At 39.2% G+C, this 21,733-nt stretch overlaps 1 protein-coding gene across 8 annotated transcripts in view; it reads right to left on the bottom strand.

Annotated features, from left to right (window-relative positions):
- The window catches only part of LOC140561325 (mitogen-activated protein kinase kinase kinase kinase 4-like), a 54,902-nt gene that overhangs the window by 13,022 nt on the left and 20,147 nt on the right, over nucleotides 1-21,733 (bottom strand). For 2 of the 8 annotated variants that reach the window (XM_072686459.1, XM_072686460.1), the window contains exons 5-23: nucleotides 21,080-21,190; nucleotides 20,557-20,647; nucleotides 19,642-19,772; nucleotides 18,806-18,860; nucleotides 18,288-18,366; nucleotides 17,840-18,015; nucleotides 16,950-17,022; nucleotides 16,450-16,660; nucleotides 15,236-15,397; nucleotides 14,217-14,303; nucleotides 11,968-12,591; nucleotides 10,161-10,316; nucleotides 6,836-6,985; nucleotides 5,944-6,038; nucleotides 5,703-5,839; nucleotides 3,718-3,812; nucleotides 2,690-2,868; nucleotides 1,563-1,677; nucleotides 473-721 (exon numbers count right to left, since the gene is read on the bottom strand). In XM_072686459.1, the coding sequence (XP_072542560.1) occupies nucleotides 473-721; nucleotides 1,563-1,677; nucleotides 2,690-2,868; nucleotides 3,718-3,812; nucleotides 5,703-5,839; nucleotides 5,944-6,038; nucleotides 6,836-6,985; nucleotides 10,161-10,316; nucleotides 11,968-12,591; nucleotides 14,217-14,303; nucleotides 15,236-15,397; nucleotides 16,450-16,660; nucleotides 16,950-17,022; nucleotides 17,840-18,015; nucleotides 18,288-18,366; nucleotides 18,806-18,860; nucleotides 19,642-19,772; nucleotides 20,557-20,647; nucleotides 21,080-21,190 (2,976 nt within the window). Of the gene's footprint in view, nucleotides 1-472; nucleotides 722-1,562; nucleotides 1,678-2,689; nucleotides 2,869-3,717; nucleotides 3,813-5,702; nucleotides 5,840-5,943; nucleotides 6,039-6,835; nucleotides 6,986-10,160; nucleotides 10,317-11,967; nucleotides 12,592-14,216; nucleotides 14,304-15,235; nucleotides 15,398-16,449; nucleotides 16,661-16,949; nucleotides 17,023-17,839; nucleotides 18,016-18,287; nucleotides 18,367-18,805; nucleotides 18,861-18,901; nucleotides 19,500-19,641; nucleotides 19,773-20,556; nucleotides 20,648-21,079; nucleotides 21,191-21,733 lie in introns of those variants that run through there. The other 6 variants (XM_072686462.1, XM_072686461.1, XM_072686464.1 and 3 more) reach the window with 6 other exon arrangements.

The raw sequence follows: 21,733 nt of genomic DNA, 5'->3' as shown, positions 1-21,733 counted from the left end.
TTTTTACATGTTTTTGCTTTTAAAAAAAAAAACATTATTTTATTTTCAAGTTTACGAGTTAAAGTGAAAATGATCATTGCCATTCAAGCGGTCAATGTAAAGACTAGCACAAAAATTTGACTGAAAATTTAAAATGATTGATTTCTGAGATGTCTGTTTACCATGACATCTACAGATACTTATTTATCTTGGCAGAGGTAATTTCTGGGTTTCACCACTGGTGACTCAAAGTTCAATTACAATCACATATTTCACCACTCTGGATAACTTAGACAGTTTTAGATACAATATTAGACAGTTTTATAACCTAACTGATGTTGCGGTCAGGCCCTAGTAGTAAGAATAGGGACAAATAGTTACTAGACTTTATTCTTAGCCTCTCACAGTTTTCTGAGGACATCTATTGGGGTTTCTAAGAGGTTTGCTCGTCAGTCAGGCCAGAGGAGGGCACGTGGGAAGCGCCAGGACGTACCTCCATGGGGCAGGACGATCTGTCCGGGGGCGTGAGGGGGGACAGGGCAGGACTGCTGTGGCATGAGGATGAAGAGGGGGTGGAGGGACAGGAGGAAGGGGGTGAGGGCTGACTCTGCTGGAGCAGGTCGGGCAGGAGGTGTATTCGGCCCGAAAAGCCATTCCGGTCCTGGATCCCCTGCAGGCCCGCAACTGCGGGGGAGCCAAAGCCAGACCCTGGCACCGGACGCTTTTTTATATCCCCTGAGCTCTGGAATCGAGAAGAGGTAGATTGTCTATGGAAGCCTCAGAGGTGAAAACAGCTCTGAGGATCGGTTTCTCACCACAAGGTCTGAACATTATTTTTTCTAATAAGCATAATCTCTAACTTGTCCTTGTTTGGTAAAAAAACAGATTTGTATTATTGAATGATTTTGAAATCAGTAATCGATGAGCATGCATTTTAGCATATTGCTAACACTGCCTTCTCATCTTCGTCAAATGAAGGTGGGCTGCGTCCCGCTTCAGTCCATGCGGGACTTTGTGTGACAGGTCATCTACTCCAGCTACTCAAGAATTATAACTCACTAGCTAATTTAGCAAGCATTTTTGTTTTGTTTGAAATGAATTTTTTGATACTTGCTTACTGATTTTGAAAGCCGTTATGAAATAGTTCTATTGTTGCTGTTAAGGATAATGTGGTCATTTGAATAACACAACTTGACTGAGCTCAGTCCAAGATCTAGAATTCATTCATTTTCAGTTTATGACACTTTCAGTTTGGGCCCTAGTTTTCACTAGTAATAACAACAATATATATAAATCATAAATACTCAAACACAAATCATAAACTCAACAAACACAAATCATAAAAGTTAAACAAACATCAACTTAATGTAAACATAAGGGTTTGAAATACATAATGGGGTAGAAAAAGGTTGGTTAAAATGGTTAATGGTACAGGTTGAATAAAATAAAAGATGAGCCACTATAGGTTGTGCTGTACTGTAGCATTTTGTAGTACTTTGTAGCATGCAAACTTACTATATGACTAAAAATTTTTTATTATTTTCAAAAATGTTACATGTGAAAGGGAAATGTGCGTGTGCCACCTGTCGGACAACTAGCGTGCTATCCTTGCATGGAGTGGACGAGGCATCGTCACCATCTTCATGGACAACCATCGTCTTAACTGACTCAGTCTCACCGTTGCTTAGCCTGGATGAGCTGTCAGTCACATACATGCATTATGTCACATAATGTAGTGAGCTATCATTTAAATTAATTAAAGACATGAAAATGTAACAAGTACAATTAGAATTGCACTCACCATCCACTTTATCAGAAACCCTAATTTTGGTTTCAAGATGAGAAAGACATTACCTTTTCATGAAACCAGTTATACACAACATCTTTTTTTTATCCATTAATTTCTTACGTTCACAGCTATGTAAAATAAAGTATATTGTAAAACAAGAGGCAGCTACTTACTGGTATAAAAATGCACCGCATGCAGTACGTTTTTTAATTGTATAACATGTAATATCAACGATGTAGGGAGTCTGCTACCGCAGCAGCTCCAACACCAATACACCAACAATAACGGCAGCGCCTCAGTATATCAGTCAGTATGTTATCAGTGACAGCTCAACATTAAGACTGAGCATGAATTACTCATTTATATTAATTTCATTATTATAAAATTCATTAAGTAAAATGATTGTAATATGAACTACAAACTTATTTTAATCTTGATCCAATCTCATACTTGGACATGCCCGTTTTTGGCTTTGACTTGGGCTCAACTTCTATTGTCAAGTCGAATGTCAAGTCGACTCCTGGCGTTCATATGGATAGCATTTCTCCAGCACATGCCATCCGTTTAGGTTTTTGGTAAGAATATCACAGTAGAGCTGTACTAAATTTGCATCTCAGTGTATTGCGTTGAATTTAAACAAGCATGTTATCTCAAGACTAGTGTGCTAGCTCAGTACTAAGGCTTTATGACACTATAAAGCACGGCTTTGGTTTTTAATATTGTATGTTTAAAAGAATGTTGAAAATGGAAACATGAACATACTAACGTATCTGAACGTGAATTGTTTACATAACTTTTGGGTTTCTAATAAAGGGGCCAGTGAATGCATTTAAAAAAATAGCTTTGATATTCCAAAGAGCATTGATCTTTTTAGTCTATTGAAAATGGCAAGAAAATGATGACATGCTTTGGTGGGCTTACCCCCCACGTGAGTCCTCTGGCCCAGAAGTGGATTCCTCTCCTCCCTCCTGATCCACCTCCTCATCATCCTCATCGTCAGTGGTTCCGGAGTCATCGCTAGAGGAGGAATAATCGGTGACCTTGTGGGGAGGTCGCACATCTTCCACCGCACGCAGCTCTTTGGCCAGTGCTGTCAAATCCTGTGGTTGAGGGGGCCAAAGGTCAAACAAAGACAGGGTACACTGTCCAACTCCCAACTCTGTTTGAACTCTCTCTCTCTTTACACTCTTGTTGCATTCTGGTAAATGTCTCAGCTCTCTCTATTTCATGCTTGTTCTCATCCTTAGCTCAATGGCACTCTCTCACTTTAAAACTGTTGTTAGTTTTGCCATTCAGGGCTCATTACAAGGTCTGCATTGCTGTACAATTTGACTGCGACAGGGTAAGATTAAAGGCTTGAAGGTCAGTCAGAAGCCGATAAGAGCATAGCAAACAGAATAAAAAAAACAAAAAAAAAAACAAAAGCAGATGATTGATCTCATCCCAACCAATCCCAGTCCTCCTGTTAGCCAGCCTGTATGAACATGAGCAGGTTGTAATGAGTGAGGTTGTGGTTGTGATCCACAGAGTGTGTTAATGCAGTTGCGGGACACCAGAGAAACAGTCCAAGCCCGAGAGAAAACACAAATCATTAGTAGAAGACGAGCCGTTAGTACTTCTGTTCAGCCAACATTAAATCTGCCATTCAACAAAACAACCTACTCACGCTTACCACTTCAGCCTATTAGAACCACAGCAGAGGATCACATAATGGTGTTGAGTTCCACAGTGCATGATCATAAATAAACAAACAAACAAACAAACAAAAAAAGAGAAATATAGAAACAAAAATGCAATCAAACCCTGCTTGTATCAAAAGAGATGTTGTGGAACCTTTAAAACACTGGAAAGGTCAAACCGTACTACACAACTATGTTGCACATAATTATTTACATGTAACCCTTGCAAGCGCACACACTCTTTTCTGCTACATCTCAGTGTTCTCTCACCACCAGACGCCCCGGCCGGGTTAAATCCTTCCTCTCTTCAGTTTTTTTGGATGCATGCTCCAGCCACTGCGGGGAACCCTCGGATTTAGAAGAGGCTGCCGAAAGAGATACGAGAGTGAGAACTGGATGCGCGCACACACTGTTGTGGTCCAGGCCTCAGTTCCAAAGTGTGGAAGTTTGTTTTGCATGTAGACATGACACAGGCTCTGATTTTGTTGTCTGTTAAGTAAGTCCAAAAACACTCCAAACTCTACAAGAATTTAGTCTTTCAACGAAACAATCAAATTCCAAAAGCCAGATGTGCCGGCAGAATGCTGTTCTCATTGTTATTCATGGATGATAGAAAACCATTTGAAAATACTACTTGTCCATTACATTGTGTGTACATTTCAGGACAAAAGGAACAGAAATGGTGCAAAATTACTTAATAAAATGTTACATTTGCATTACATTTAACACGCATTAGCACTGTATTCAGCCTTCAGGTTTTTGTGGTTAAAGTGCAGATTCTCAAGTTAAGAAAGGGTTTATTTATACATTTTAGTTTTATAATGTACAAATTACTGCACCCAATACATTTCACCCCCCTCATTTCAAAGCAGCATAATGTTTGGAAGAAAGGGCTACATAGATGTTTGACTACTCTAGTGAGTTTAATTTCTTCATTAGTGCAAGTATAACAGCTTCGAAGATCTACACTAGGTATTCGGTCACTTCTGAAGACCACTAGTCAATGTAGGCCATTAGTCAATATGAGGACCAGACCTGTGCCAATAAAGTAGTAAAAGACATCAGCCAACCACTAGTGCAATATTGTAATAAAAGACATTTATACAATACACAATATGTACCATACTGTGAAGGCCAGATCGGAATTCACGTGTCTTTTACATAAATTCAATATGACATTTGCCCTAAATGTGCTCCAAAGAGAGGGAAAAATGGACGACAGCAGTATGGGAGGTTTTCAGCCGTAGTATTAAGGGAAAATAAAAAGCCTAAAAGCAAAGTTTGAAGAAAAGATGTGTCTGTGACCGAATCACGCATGCTTTTTACAGAGAGCTTGAGCTTGAGCGCTGTCAGGCAATAGAACTCTTTATAACTGCTGGTGAGGATGCACTTGAAACCTCACGTAAAGCATGATTTTTTTGTGCATGCTTGTCAGTTTAAGAGTGTGAACTGTTTAGACGAATAACAAAAAAAAGTGTGAACAGCCTAACAAACATTTGTAGAGAAAATCTGATTTGGGCCACTTCACCTGCTGTATGAACATAGTCAAAATGCATCAGCACCATCACATTTGTTTTATTCAGGATTTGCTACAGTAAATTTACAAAAGCATATTGTGGGCTATATGATATTTTGTGGTAGTAATGCACATCTAGCCAGACTACACTTATGAGAACGACTGGATAGATCTACTATAGGTCTACTAAAAAGTAGATCTCCAAAAGCATAGTTGGTGACCACAGTTCTACAGTTAGATATGACACATATTTTACAAGTTGCCTCTTCATTTTTCTGAACATCCAAACACCATGTTGACAGTAAGAGACATTCATAACTTGCTACATTATGTTTTTGTAAAAAAACAAAAAAAAAACAAACTGCCTTGATAAACCGTTTCTCTTGCTAAGAGTGTTTTTTTAATGTGCTGTATATTAAATCAAGTTCACAATTATGCTGCCCTCTCTGCCTTCGAGTCCTGACCTTAATATTGCTTTGCTATATTATCTATACATTCTTTTCTAAAAGCAATTTTGCTGTCTTGCTCTAGTCCCGTGACAGTCAATGGGAGGATTTTTTTTTGGCAGCATATCTTTTTTTGAAGCACACATATTTTAGAAAAATTCCCTATTTGTTTGAAAAATGAGTGTTTCTTCATGTTGTTAAAGTTAGGCTTAGTGGTGTAGTGTTTGGGTCTTATCAGTCTTCAGGTCAAGTGTTTTTAGTGTGTGTGTGTGTGTGTGTGTGTATACACTCACTGCGTGGTCTGAATCTCTCTCCAGATCCGGTGTTAGAGTTGCTGGAAGTGGAACTAGACCCTGACGAGCTGCTGCTACTGCTGGGCCGCGGGCCCATCTTCTCTACACGTTCCCATAGCAACCGTGGTTCAGCATTACTATGGAGACAGGTATGACTGTTTGACACCCACACTGACACAGCCTACACAACCTAGCAGTCAGTGTTTTTACAAAGTACACAGACACACACAGACACACATACCTTCCAGCATTCTTCTGAGCCTGCAGTGCGCTGCCTTGGTGGGGGGATTCACGGCGAGAGAGCACTGGTGACCTAGAGGTTGTTCTTACCGGAACCTTCCAGGGAGACAGGCAGGGACACTCATTGATGCGTGTGTGTGTGGCTGGGCAATGATGTGAAAGATACATTTGGGGAAACAGCAACCCTCTTAAAGCCGTCCAGAACACCGGTCAACAAGGTCACATTCATTCACTCAAAAAAAAAAAAAAACCCTACATACACACAATTTAGTCTTGCTTCAATGCTGTTCGAGTGAACAGTAAAGTGTGTTCTCATCCTAAAATGGGACAAGTTGTCAAGTCATAATTACATGTTAATGTTCTTTACCTTTTTAATAATTTTTTTCAAGTTCAAGTTTTATGCATTTCGTCTTTTGTGATTTCATTGCATAAGCTATCTACAATAGACCAGCCAATATTGGCCTGAAACACATTTTAATTAGGGTAAAATCTGTCAGAAACATGCCAGAAATAGCAAAAGAATAGCAACATAGCAAATTACAAGTCTTAAAATACCAGCTTACAATAGGTTTGTGAAGTATTACGATATAATTAATATATACTTCATTATAGTAAGTAGAATACTGTATTGTGACTGTAGAGATTCCCACCCATACTAACTAGTCAACATTAGCAGAAGATCTATCAAATGCCAAGCACTTGACTGCGTTATTATGACTTGGAAATGGTGGGGGGTTAGAAACATCTTATGAGCACATTAAAGAAGCATTAGAAAAAACATCCAGCTAAAGCACCCATGCTATGACTATCCGGTTCCCACCATCAGAACACAGTACCCTGCTCAGAGCGGATGAACTGTCCGGCAGTTTAGAGCTTTGAGGACCTGTGCTTACCCGGGGGGGCTCCTCGTCGTGTGAGTGCGGTGGTGGTTTGGGTCGCTGGTGGGGTTGCGGGGTTGAGGGGTCGCTGAGCGAGTGTGAGCGAGACATGGAGTGCGGAGCGGCCAAGCTGCTCTTAAGAGCGGCTAGCTGGGACCACTGCACCTTTCCACAGGCGGAGTGGCATGGAGCAATGGAGAAGGGAGAGGATGCAAATCCAGATATTAAACATAAAAAAGGGGGTGTAGTGGGAAACAGGTGAAAATAAAAAACAAAAAACAGGAGAAGTAATGAGGTGTAAGCAATGAAAAAAACATTAGCCTTTGACTAGAGCCACAGGGCTAATGTAGAAATGTAGAAGGAAATGTATAACCACCATCAAAATACTGCATGTCTAAATCAGACACTAACCCCAATCAGAATTTCTATTAAAATGTTAAAAAAGTATCAAGCCTCAAAAATGATGCTGCTTCTGTAGCAATGTACTTTAGGGCTGGCCCAAATAATTTTAACACTTTATTAAAATTTATTTAATACTTTATTTAATACCATATTGCTTTATTATGTTGATATCATTTTTTCTATTTAGCACTTGGAGGCTTTGTCCTTTCAAGCCACGTTATGGTCTAAACTGCCATATTTTATTACTTTTAAATTCCAGCTAGTGTAGTTAAATTACCTGACGTCAGACTGCAACAAACTGCACCTCTTTCTATGTGGCCACTGAAGCTAAAGATGCCCCAATAGTCATCAGTGTGGATCACTTAAATTCATCAGACAATTAGAAATGTTCAGTGCAAAAAACACAACAGGTTTAAGGTATCATGTCAAAAATACTGTAAAATGATAAGTTTAGTAGGCTACAAGCCATCCCTAGTAAACACAATTATTTTGCTGCTGCCTTCTGGATATATTTTGAACTACATCAGTAAACACACTAAAATCAATAGTTAAATGTAAAATGCTGATCGATCGTGTTCAGCCTTTCTATGCTTCTATACCAATTCTATATGTTGTTTTTTTGTGATATTCTAACATTACATACTATTGATGTGGTTTTAGCTGTGCTATACTTTTGTAGCATACCAACAGGGTAGACACTGGACCAAAATACTGATGGTTTTAATGCAAACAAAAAAACAAACAAACAAAAAACACACTAAACATGCAAACACGGGAAGGTGAGAGTGAATGATGCAGCCAAAAGCAAGTGAATTGACAGGGCATGGAGTCATGGACGCTAGTCAAAGCCACAGCATCCCTGTTTATCAACCAACCACCGGACAGGTTCCCATTGCTTAACATTGCTAACCATGGACAACTGCACCAAACTGGCCCATCTTCTATATACCAGTAAAATAGAAAACAGAAAGTATGGCAGACAGAGATGAAGTTTGGAGAATGGTGATCTACCACATAATAGCCAGGAGTGAGTAAATCAGTTTGTGAGCTAAAGACATAAGTGTGAAAAAAAGAGCAATGAAAACAATACTGCTCATAACAGAGTGTATTAGCTGAAGAGTTGGATTAGAGAGAACAAGCTGAGAGAGAGAGCGCTTAGTAACCCTGACTACTACAGTAAACTACCAGAGAGAGAGAGCACAAAAGAGCTTTTCAAGCAATGACTACAATGCACATTTAGTATCTGACAGACAACTACATGGCTAATAATGAATGAAGGGTCATGGGAGCTGTTAACATGACACACATTTACTAATGCTAACTGGACCCCACTTGCTTTCATTCATTGATTAGCACAGATAGCAAAAGCTAAAATTGCATAACTGCTCTAAATACAGACTGGGTCAAGCAGTGGTCAGTAAGCAGAAAGTGTGCTGTACTACAGATTAAAATGCTACTTGACCTCAACACAGGAGGGGGGAAATGAGTGAGCTAAAGTGAAAATCCCTTAGACCAGCAAGAAGCAGAGGAGGCTTGTCCAGAGCCCAGTAAAAGAATGGTAGAGGTGGAGAGAGAGAAAGAAAGACATTTAGGAAAAGAGGACAAATCCACAAAGAGTAAAGAAAGGGGTGGATTTTCTATTTTTTAAACCGTGAATTACACTCAAAACAAACTTAACTTCTCACTAAAAACTGCCCAGTTCAGAGGGAATGGCCTCCAAATTGGCAGTGTTGGGCTTTCAGGAACATGAAAGAGTCCTCTTTATGTGGTCATGCAAAAAATATACTGGGTTAAAGTCAAAGTAAGTACCTGCCTGAGATCAAAGGTAAAGAGAAGTGAACTCTTAAGTAAGGTACTGCTTTGACTGAATCATTTTGCATTCACACCAGCACATTTACAATGTTGCTATAACAGGTCTGTCACAATCGTGCCCATTTCCGGTCCCCCTCAATCGAATTGGGAGTCTCTTAATGCGGAGCATCAACCGAAACCAATCCAATCTTTGTGTTTTAATAAATAATACAGCCACACAGTTTAGAAAAGATGTACTGCTAATTAATACTATTAGTCATTCTGGACTGATTTATTTAGTTTAGTCTAAATAGAGATAATTAGAGACTTTTCTTAAAATGTTTTACAGTGTATTTTATATTGTATAATTTAGCCTTACTCATCTCCTCGGCCATTCAGCTCCCAGTTCCTTTAAAACACTGCAGTCAAATTACTGTGTGTGTAGTAGTACAATCTGTACTGACATCTGTCGACTGCTGATGTGAAATAACTGGTTTATAGCTGGTGAATGTGCTGGGATTTTGGTTTCTATAGTGCACGTGTACTAGCATTAGCGTTAACCTCTAATCTGAATGTGCTCTTCTGTGGTAGTGGTAGAATTGGGATCAAAATAGCCAATACCTGACACATTTAGATATGCCAGGATAGGCCTTGATCCACTGAATTGGATTGGGATATCCCTAATCTAAACATATAAACCTGTTACATTAAGTCTGACTTTTTGTAGATTTGCAAAACCAACAACCATATTTTAATGAATATGTTCACTTTAAATGTTTTTTGTATTATTATTATTTATTAGCCAATGTGTGATTCACATTTTGCTTTTTGCAATTATGACTTTAATGAAACTACAGTGGAAAGTGACTGCAGACAACTTAAATGACTGTGATCAGAAGACAATTGTGACAGGCCTGTCTGGCAACTGCACTGAAATAAGCCACACCATCTTTTCCCTCCTCACATCGTTGTGAAAGCTGATATTCCATCAGGTTTTCACACAGGACGGGAAAATCAGTAACGTTTGTCAGCTTTGGCACAAACACGCCAACATGAAGCTGAAGGTGTTGACTTTTCCCACTTACAGCAGGCACTGTCAACTGGTCCAGCACAAATGGGGTACCAGAGATGATGTTACCGCTGTTACCTGTGGTTCCATGGGCCGATGCATCGCAGGCTGGGCTTGTTCAGAGGCGTTGCCATTGGAAAAGGTTTCAGCCCGTGGTGGCACAGCAGGGGGTTGCTTCTGCGCCCCTGCAGCCTGCGGAGAGCCCTGCACATTCCTACGGTGCCGCTCATCTGCCTGCAAACCCAGGAACAGTGGTAATAGGTCAGTCTTTGGGCAGACTGCTTAAGCTCTATTTGTTTACAAAACGAGGACAAGAACTCCAACATTTCAGACTAAGCCAGAATGGAGTTAACCTGTAAAAGGAGGTGTTAATAGTTTTAAGCACAAAATAGCTAGAATGCTAGTAAAAAATTAGCATGTGAGTATTGTTCATTGTTGAGCCCTGAAGACACACATTGATGAGACTGAACAGTTCTAAGTAAGGAAGAGTGTATTCTGCAGGAGTACAAGAAGGTGCCAAAGAGAAAGCAGCAAAGTGTCAAAAACCTTAAGCTCGAAACAACTGAAAAGTATTTGATTCAAGGGTGGATTTCATAACAAATGCACAAGCAAACAAAGCATAATGAGAATTGCTTCAGCAGCCGATGCTAAATGCAAGCAGTCATCTCAAGCAAAGGAAGGTGCAATGCCATACGATTAAACATCATTACACATTTTTATTTCATGTTTACTCGTTGTAAAAAGAAAAAGAAAACATTTCAGATTGCATAACTAAAAAACTAAATCCTAGTGACCAACCTAGGGGACCTGCTAGAAATCTTCTTGCTGCTGATGTCCATTTACACCTCAAAAAATCTTTGGCTCAGTAATAAAACCACAAAAGCCAGCAACAATTAAAAGCACAAAAACACTGAAATATTAGTATAAGTGAGCAAGCGTGAAACAGCAGCGACATTTATGCCCTTTAACGTGGAGAGTCAGCTTCATCAGTCCGAGCAGAAAGTGTGATTAGCAAGTCAAGTTACTGCGTGTGTTAAGGCAGAAATGTCCATCTTCAGTCATGGAGGGCCTTTTTGTCCAGTACGGTTTGGTGAATTCTCTGCTCAAACACATCACAATAATTTCAAGAGTTATTCTGCAGAATAATGGGTTCCTTGACAGTTGGTGTAGTTGTAAAATTGTCCCAACACCAAATCATAACTTCCAGTTATTTGTACCTGTAGCAAGTGAAAAAACGTATAGTCACTGTAAAAACCTTGTATCTCGATTTTTTACTTTTGATGAATGATGAATAGGAAAATAGAAATGTATGGAATGAAAATGACTTTGACTCAGGATCAAAGTTAAGAAGTTTTTTTTCTGTAAAACCAAAAGTTTGGATATAGGGACAATATATATTTGAAGGAAGGACCAATTAGATTCCTCACAACAATGTCAATATTTATGCAGCTTGGATAGAGAGTATGCTAGTTAGTGTAACAGCAAATTTAGCTTTAACGGTCAGCTAATCTAAGTTACAGATCAATTACTTTAAAGCTTATTAACACTTCAGCTGGATTAGCTATTACACTAACTAGAAAGCATACTTGCTATACAAACTACAGCTTAAATCATGCAAAATCAAATCATGATAAATCATTATTTATCATGCCTAGCAGACTTCAATTTAGACTTAATGCTGACTTGCATGAAGTAGGCTATGAACAACCCTAGTACATCTCAAGCGTGAGTCACAGATCTGTCATTACCATATAGTAATATTCTCACTTTTAACAAGGACTGTCCAAACACATCATTAGATAGCAGGTTTAATAAGTGTGCTTGCGCAGGAAAACCACCAAACTGTATTGGACCAGAACTGGACACCTCTGGGTTACGGTTTCACCTCTCGAACTGGCTCAGAGTCTGGGATGGGGCCCTGAGATTCTGCCGGAAGCACAATGTTGCTTTGACCCTCATCCTGGGTAGGCTGCTGAGGCTGGGAGTTTGGGCTCTCGTGTGATTGGTTTTGCTGTGCAGTGGATCCGCGGCTTGCTTCTGGCGGAAGTTCCTGATCCTGCTGGGCGGATTGCTGAGGGTGTGGGATTTTTTTTTCTTGTGTGCTCTGCTGCAGCTGGGGAATTCTACTCCGATCCTGTGTGGACTGTTGAGGTAATGGGGGTGTTTTGGTCCTGTCGACAGCACAATGCTGTAACTGTGGAATTCTAGACCTATCTTGAATCGCTGATGGTTGGGATTGCTGGTTTTTGATCTTGTCTTGATACTGCCCTGGTGGACCTTTTTTTAATTTATCAGCCAAGGGTTGCTGCTGCTGGGGAATTTTGCTCCTCTGAGCTGAAGACGGAGGCTGCTGGAGGTTTCTGGTCTTGTCCACCTGTTGTGGTTGAGGTTGTTGTTGGGGATTGTTTTTGGGCTGTTGAAGGGAAAGCAGGTAGGCCTGCTCTTGCTGTAACTGTCTCTGTAGTCTCTCTGCCTGCCTCTGCTCTTCCAGCTCCCTCCACTTAAACTCCTGACATACACACAGTGCGTAAAAAATGCATTTAATCCACACTGCCAATCAAAAGTTTGAAGACAACTTGAGTTGGAAATCTAAATATAATTTTCTCAGTAACTTTTTTTTGCTAATACCTTACTTTAAGTCCCAGGAGACAATATCACCACTGTGAGGGGCCAACAGGTTCATTGCATTTCAAACAATAATGGCACAGAAAGATGTTTAGTATTCCTTCCTTACAAATGTTTTGAAAATCTAGGTCGTAAATTGTTAACAATGTGATGTATCAAGTTCAGACACAGGTCACAATATTCTTATTTTGCTGGCTGATGCACTAGTGAACTCTACGAGAAAAAATACTAAAAACAAGCAAAACGATTTTTACTGCCAAAATACACAGTGCAAAGCAAAGATGATTCACTGTGCAGGCAAAGAGTGGACAAGATGAACACGCAATGACTGAGCAGTGAATAGGCTTGCTCCACAATCTACATAAGGAAGGAGGGTTCTTCAAATACAAATCCTGGAGGACTGGTGCTTTGCCCACTTTGGTGACCTACAATGAGTCATTTGAGTTGAGAAATCACTAAACGATGCTGGGCAGTGGACCCTCCAGAGACGGATATAAAGAACCCTGGTTTACAGACTTTACTTTCAGAAGAGCAAAGACTTTTAAATTGTGTTTCTGTAAGTCTAACTGCTCCTGTTCTTCTATTTTTTCCCCAAAAAAGTACTGTTTTTGTAAGACTCAATGAATTATTTTCATGCTTTTGATTATATTTAACCCTTTGCTTTACTTCAGCAATATTGGTGATCAAAGGCTTTCGAGTGGGCTCTACTTGTTGCGGTGCAATTAATGCAGTCACAGTACATTGGTGTTTGTATTGTACTTTGTCTTTTGGAATTCCAAAATTAAAACTTACTGGTTATATGGTTAATAACTGTTAATTTTCCATTTACACCATTTACGCTTTTCCTTTCCTTCAATCTGCATTTTCTTCCAATTAGGCAACGAAGCATCTGGACAGATTGTACACTAAATACACATATATGGCAGAAGTATGTTCCCTTCTGTGTAAGCAAAATCGCATGCATGCACGAACGCACAGCTTGTGTGGACATGGTAGAGAAGTACTTCCAATAGAATATGACCTAATGAACCTATTGGCACCATGACTAAAGCCAAACATGGGCTAGAGAGGTATAAAGCCCCCCAGCATTGAACTGTGGAGTTCTCTGAAATGATTGTCAGTGCTCCATTCAATACTTTTGGGTTACTAACACTTCTGTCGCTGATTACAATCAAATCCTCAAAGCAATGCTACAAAATGCAGGAGAAACATTTCCTGTACACTAGAGACAGTTACTCCACCCATTTTTGAAAAAAACAACAACAAACAAACAAAAACTATTAATGAGCAGGTGTTTCAATACTTTTGTCTATATAGTATATTACAATTATAGTTTTTCTACATTTACATTATCAGTACACTATATTTCCGTATATGTTCTGGTATAAAACAACCCATAATATACTCAGAAAAGCACATTGGGATTTATCAGCATTTATCACCCAAACCAGATTAGCTTATTTTATAGGAAAAATGACTGACAGAGCTAGAGAAATGTGTGACTCTTACCAACAGCATGGCCTGCTCATGCAAAAGTTGCTGCTGTAGTATTTCTAGATGCCTCTGCTCCTCCTCCAATTGTCGACGGATGTATTCCTGTCAAATAAACACCAAACAAGCAGGGACAACTCAACACCTGTATTCACTTAACAAAGAAGCTGAACAATACTTCAGTTTTGTCACAATATATCGTTCTGATTGAACATATATACATGCTTTCACAGATGCACTTTATTAGAAGCCTTACCATTCTACTTTCACTGGCAACCCACCACATTACAGTTACATTTTAGGTCCACTACCCAGGTGTACAATTTCATACTGTAAACCAAAATGCTTAATGTATCAGCCCACTTCTATCAAACCCGCAATAGCCAATCCACTACATATGGGCTAAATTAGACTTTTTATTCATGATGGCAGTATGGGCTCCACAGTGCATGTATGATATGAATTCATCTTCAAGCCCTGGAAATTCACTCTCGAGCTTGTGGCTTTCTTGTGTTGCAGCTCTTCCAGCCAACTTAAGGCGGCTCACTTAGCACTGGTTCCTGTTGCATTATAGAGCTCAAAAATATGATACTGATTGAAAACAGTGCATTTTGAAACAAAAATTTAAACAAAAGCAGTTTGTTTGCTTAATAGAACTGGCACTGCTTCTGCAGCGGTCTGTGCATCTGTGTTCCATTTTAAACAACAGACCCTAGTGAGGGTCCGGGCATATCTGCAAACAAAGATCATATCATACAATAAGCCTACAAAGCCTACAGCTTTCAAACTCTGCTCTCTCCAACTAATTTTAACTTTCATTGGCCACTGAGGGTTAAGGGTTTGGGGGTTAAGAGTGGATTGTGAGATTCTGGTGATGAACTGATGTCAAACACGCATTGTGGATTTGTAAATTTGTGGTTTGCAAAAAGTGCTAATTCTTGAAGCACAAGTTGACTTCAGTAATGTAAGCTGAATTCAGGACGTTTCACCTGTTTCTTCTCCAGACTTGCTGTCTAGGGCGAAAATTGCCATTATACCTGCTCCCGGTCTGCTCTCCTTTTCTCCTCCTCCGCCCTTCTCCGCTCCTCCTCTTCCTTGCGCCTGCGCTCAATTTCCTCCAGGCGCCGCTTTTCCTCCTGCTCACGCCTCCTCTGCTCTCTTTCCTGCTGCCTCCGCATCTCCCGCTCACGCCGTTGTTGCTGTGGATGACCAGCAGAGGGTGACGCAGTGGAACACACAGACAGTAAGAGTCAGATTGACGGAGGGAAAAGGAGAGCCAGATAGTGAGAGAGAGCGTGAGGTAAGAATAAGATATCAACTCCAACATTACAGAATATTTTGTGCAGCCACAGTTCATTGATCAGTGTGGCAAAATATATTAAAACTCATTAAAAGTAATTCAACACTCGAAAAGGCTGCTTACACCATGTCTTAACATGAAACCACTGTCGGAAATAAACCTTATATGCACATTTTTGTCAAATTTCATTGACAGGGACTTCCTATAAAAGTTGAGGTGTTATTCCTTTTTCTGTAAAGTTGCCATTTTGAAGAGGTTTTGGTGAGACAGCAATGGTAAACTTCCATCAGTAAGAACAAATCTAATTTGTCTTATCCCATAATTGTTTGTATTAAAAAGACACAAGCACAACGATTGTTATTGGCTTACAATCAGATGGCAACCAGAGGTGGTCCATAACTGATCTTGACCAAGTTTACAGCAGATTACTGTACTTTTTATGTGGGAAAGTAAAACTGGAGCTCATCTGGTCACACTGGGGATGCATTCTAGTGAAAAGTGTAAATACAATAGCCAAGGCACTTCCAGATACAAACTAGACATGAAACAAGTACCTAACTAAGTACCTAATAGTCTTTATCCAAATGACCAACTCTACCTACCAGTGAGTTGAACTGCTGACAATTTGAACAGTCTGGAAAGAGTAGCGTCCATTTGCACATTAACGCAGTCATGCGTCAAGAGTATCTCCAATTCTGCCATATTTTTCTTTCCATTTTAGGATATCAAAATATCCTTTTACAGTTAGAAAGAGCTGCAGTACTGATGGGCCAGATAAATTGTATGGTCAGATAAATGATTAAACCAGTGCCCGTCTACCAAGATTGAATTGTCTGCCTTAAAATTTGGTGACGGGTTTATATGCAATATTACTTGTACTCGCCTGTAAAAACTGGTGATATACTGACAAACACTATGATGTTACAGTATTGATAGACAAGTGTCTCTTACCTCCTCAAGCCTCCTCCTTTGCTCCTTCTGTTGCTCAATGCGTTTTTGTCGTTCAGCCAGCAACTGACGCTTGTATTCCTCCTGCTCGCGGAGCTGCTGCTCCTGGAGAAGCTGCTGCCTTCTTAGCGCCTCTGAACGTTCCTTGTTCTCCTGCTGAAGGCGGATGAAGTCCCGACGCAGGGTTGATTCTCCCGGCACGTTTACAATAGAGCTGCAGTTAGGAGAGGTGTTAAGCTCATATTGTCAGAAAAAGCAAATCAGTATTTTTTTGCTGGAAGTACATAATCCAGTAGTAGCTGTACTGTACTACTGTACTGTGTTTATTTTTACAGACATCGGTACACTGTATGGTTCCAGTGTTAATTAGCTTCCATTACTTGGAAAAAGTACAGACACTAAACATGTCATGGCAAATGCTGATTTCTAACAAGTCAGGGAAACGTTTTTATGTTGGCATAATAAAGAGGTAGATGTGCTACATGTGCTGTGTGTGTAACTACCTTGGTTCTCCTTCCTGCTCTGGAGCTTCCTCCTCTTCTTCCTCACTGCCACTGTATTCATACTCTGTCTCATCTAAAAGAATAAGAAGCATATAACTATTGCACTCTCAATCTATCTGCACAAACAAACAAAATTCACACACAACCAGTAACTAAACTAACTGAATTTCCGGCCACTGTGAACCCACTAATTAAATAGGCCCTGCCCTTCTAAAGTCATTTTAGATATGAAATTCAGCATTTTAGTCTTTCATTCATTTGAACAGCAAAATCCTTAGTTTCTAGACATCTCAATAACTTGAAGGTTGACTGATTTAACCAAATAACCTTACATCCAGCATAAATGACTGTTACAGATAAGCCTTTTAAGAAGAGTTAATGGGGTTTCTGGAACTGTAGTGAACCACTGTAACTGATATTTGTCTTTACATATTACAAAATGTAAAAAAAATAAAAGCCTGTATAAAGAAGAAACAGTTATGTACATCTTTAGCTGTCTACAAATCATGGCCCCATCCATCCCCACTATCAAATAAAAAGAGCTAAAGGCAATAATATAGTAATATAAATATAAATAAATATCTACACCAGTAGATATGACAGCTCTCAAATACCAAATTATTACAGATTAAGCTCAAACAACAAAAACTCATAAGAATTGAAATATATAAATTTGTAGCACCTTGGGCTAAGATTCACAGAATAGTTTTCTGCATATAACTGCAATGTTGCCATTGCAAAATGAAACATGATACTTTATCAAGTGTTTTCAATAAAAATCTTAGCTTGTTTTATAGACCAAATGATCTACTAATTGGTCCCTATTAGAATTGCAGGGCAATGTTAAAACATATTGGTCCCTACTTTACTTAATGAATGCCATATCGCACCTTTCTCCCCCCTCTTCTTTCGGGTGCGGTCGATGTGGTCTTTGAGTTGGATGCGCACTTGTCTTTCGTTGGGCTGGTCCCGGATGAAAGGATGCTTTAGCAGCTGGTCTGTGGGAGGTCTCTGGGTGTAGTTCTTCACCAGGCAGCCTTCAATAAAGCTAAAAAACTTCTTGGACCTAAGTCATCAGAAAAGCAGTGGAAGACAGATTTTGAAAGAAGGATGGAAGGAAAAAAGGAGTGGGGGAACAACAAAATTTAATTTTTAATTAAATTCATTTGCCCTCCCATCCCTATGTTTTTATAAATAATACAGCCATACAGTTTTTATAAGATGTGCTGCTAATAAAGACTAAAGTAGTATTAGTAACACTTTCTATAATGAGATATTCTGGACTAATTTACAGTAGAATTTACTAAACAAGGCCCCTAGGCCAAAACATTCACTCACCATTTTTTGGACTTAAGTCTGGGTGGAGGGTTTCGGGGAATGAGGAATAGCGCTCGCATCGGGTGCATGTCACACAGTGCTAGAAAGCCCAAGAGAAAGCACAGACACTAAAGAAGTATATAAGGCAAGGATGTAGAACTCCAGTCCTGGAGGGCTGGATTGCTGCAAAGTTTGGAGATTTTCCTTGCCTAAAAACACCTGTTAATTGAACTGATGAGTAGTTATGATGATAGTTAAACAAAAGCATATCTATATTTGCTATGTGTTATTCATTTGACATGGTACTGGTTTAGCCCAAACATTCCCTACACAACATAAAAACTATTAAATACCTTTCACACATACAAAATGAAACTATAATTTGGATAAAAATGATTTGGATGAAAATATAAATATAAACAAAAATTTTCACAATTCCCAAATATTTTCACTGTAAACCCTACAGCTTTATAAGAACAAAAAGCAAAGAGTGGAAATGGGTCAAGAAAGAAGAGTTCTACTGAGCAAACTGCACTTACGTGGTGCTCCCTCAGCCATCTCTATAGCTGTAATTCCACAGGACCACAGATCACTCTGGATTAAGTAAAAAAAGGCATAGTTTAAAAAATAAATGTACATTTTCCTCTTAATCCAAATGTAGTCCAATATTTATGTCATGTTTTATGTCTTATATTTTCTTCTTTAGTCCTGCTCTGGATGCTAATGTAGCTAACAAGTAATACGAAAGCTTATGTAAGCCAATTAGCATTGTCCAAACTGCTTACCTAAATTACACATCTGACTCAAATCATGTTGAGTTGTTAATTATATTATGCATTCCTACTATGAAACTTGCATGCCTTCGATAAAACTGTACAGTTCCTGGAAGTCATTCCTCACCACTATAAAATTTCTGGTAGGGATGAGTCACAATATATGAATAGTTTTGAAAGTGTAATAAAACAAATTTTGCTTGAAACTTTGATCTTTGCTAAGCAAATGATCTCCTCTCATACTTTTGTGTGCATCTAAATGTAATGTGATAGAGTAATACTGCAGTAATTTAATTTAATGCAGTAATGCTGAGCTCAGAGCAGTGCTGGAAATCACTGATTGGCAGGGCACGTTGACATGGAATGACACAGAAAGGTCTGGATTGTTTATGTCTCTTGCCTAATGCATCTGGTGAGCTGCAAACCTTAGGAGTTCTATGTGTTCCACATACGAGGTACACTGTAAAAAATGTAATGCCCATCATGAATTACTAAATACTGATCAATTATAATCAACACTAGTCAAATAGCTGTTTAAAACAAAAATGTATGCATCACCATGCACCAGTAAAGTTTTTTTAAGAAACAGGTACAGGTCTTACCCTGTAGTCGTACGTAGCGTCAGGGTTTTCGTCGCAGGCAATGACCTCAGGTGCCATCCAGTATGGTGTGCCGATGAAGGTGTTCCTACGGCCAACAGTGCGGTCGAGCTGGGCACTCACACCAAAGTCCACTACCAGATGCAATCAAAGCAAACCAGTTTAAAGCACTTCAGCACAAATGAGCAGACAGATGGATTAATGTAAAATTCATTTAGGTTCTAGAGTTTATAGCCAAATATATTTGAACGTATATGGTGGTAACAATAGGCTACGTTTAACTGACTTCATCTTTTGTGTGTTCAGTTGGCACAGACCTCGTTGTACAGTAAGAGCAATAGGTTAACCTGTGCCAACAATATAATGCTACCATACTGTAAAATAATATGCAAAAATCTGAGAGGCATCTAAGAAAATGTCCAATTTAGTACTGATAGTTACCACCCAATTCCTAGTTTACAATCCTACATTAAAGTAAAGCAGATAAGCTGCTGTTGGAGCTGAACAAATCCATACAGTGGCTGAAGAACACAGAGTTTTCTTTTAACTGTGTTCTTCTAACAAACATGTCATTTTTAAATGCAAGGTGCATTTAAGGCACTGGGTTAGCCCAGCTAGCTAAAATGGCCTCATTTGGAATGCTACTAGGCTAGGTTTAGCTTTTGGCCCAGCTTATTGACCCACTCGCTTGAGCTCTTTCGCTTGAAGAGTGAAGTCATTTACTTGTTTTAATTTTATTATTATGTAAAGATTCATATTTAATGTGGGGGCTTGCATTATTGGAATCAACTTACATTTACATACATTACATACAATTCCTTACATTTACTTACATTACATTTAGATTTGAAACTCCTCCTAAAATTGCTAGAAACACTTTGTTATTTGAAATTTGTATAGTATTGGTGCTAGTCTTACCCAGTTTGACCTCTGCATTTTCAGTCAGCAGTACGTTCTGCCCTTTAATATCTCGATGGATGACGTGATGGGCATGTAGGTGAGCCAGTCCCTGAAGAGAAACATACACCACACACATAAACTTTGAGCCTGGAGAAAAATACAAATGCAAATGTTAAGGTGTGTATGACAGATGCTGAGCTGAGATGGACCTTCTAGAACCAGCTCTAGACCTTTTGTTAGCTCTCTGGAACATTAACTAATGGTAAAAGACTCAAAGCAACCCAAGAAGCGACTAAGAACGTTATTCCTATGTGATTCCTGTATGCTTCATTATATATACTATATAGATGTAAATACAAACTACAAACTGAGGCTGCCATTCAGGACTTTAACTTCAGTCATGGTTTTATTTCAGATCCAAGATAGGAAAGAAATGTGTAACTGTCTTGTAGTTCATGGACTACACTGTAGATGTCTTTCCATTTTTTTTTAAATGGCAGCAAACAAATGCGCTTGCGAGCGAGTGGGTGTAGTACTCTACCCTGAGGATCTCTCTAGAGATGTATGCAATCCAGTCTTCCTTCAGTGAGTTTCCTTTAGTGTTCTTCACCAGGTCTGTGATTGAGCCAGCACCACAGAACTCCATAACCAGCTATATAGAGAGAAAGGACACTCAGTTATACCACAGAATTCCAAATAATTCCAGAACTTCAGCAGTTCAGCAACATTCTCTAGATTTTTTTGTCATGTCTGACACTGTGCCTTCTCACCAGTGCAAACGTGTGAAGGTGGCAAAGAAGCAGGAAACTCGTTTTAACATGAGCCAACTTAGCCAAGGGTTTAAAATCAAAATAAGATGTGCTTTAGTAGTACTTTCTTTAAATGAGATTCTAAATAAATACATACAATATACATTAGACATAAATGAATGTTAACCAATTTAATACTTGATTAATTGGAGACACAATCATGCAAGTTTCTCATATTAACTATGATTGGTTCGTACGTGGATTGCAAATTTAAAGTCAAAGTTCAACCATAACAGTTTGGAATACAGTTTTATTGCCACTGTTACACTTTACAGTAATAACTCCCTCAACTTGACGCAGAGCTGCAGTGAAAAAAACAAAGAGTAGCAGTCTGTCATATTAACGTGTAAGTGGAGAGTATATCTGTGCAGCATGGGGGTCTCATG

Source organism: Salminus brasiliensis, chromosome 8 (assembly GCF_030463535.1).
Source record: "Salminus brasiliensis chromosome 8, fSalBra1.hap2, whole genome shotgun sequence".
Lineage (NCBI taxonomy): Eukaryota > Metazoa > Chordata > Actinopteri > Characiformes > Bryconidae > Salminus > Salminus brasiliensis.
The sequence above is the reverse complement of the archived record's forward strand: the minus strand, read 5'-3'. Positions and strand labels throughout refer to the sequence as shown.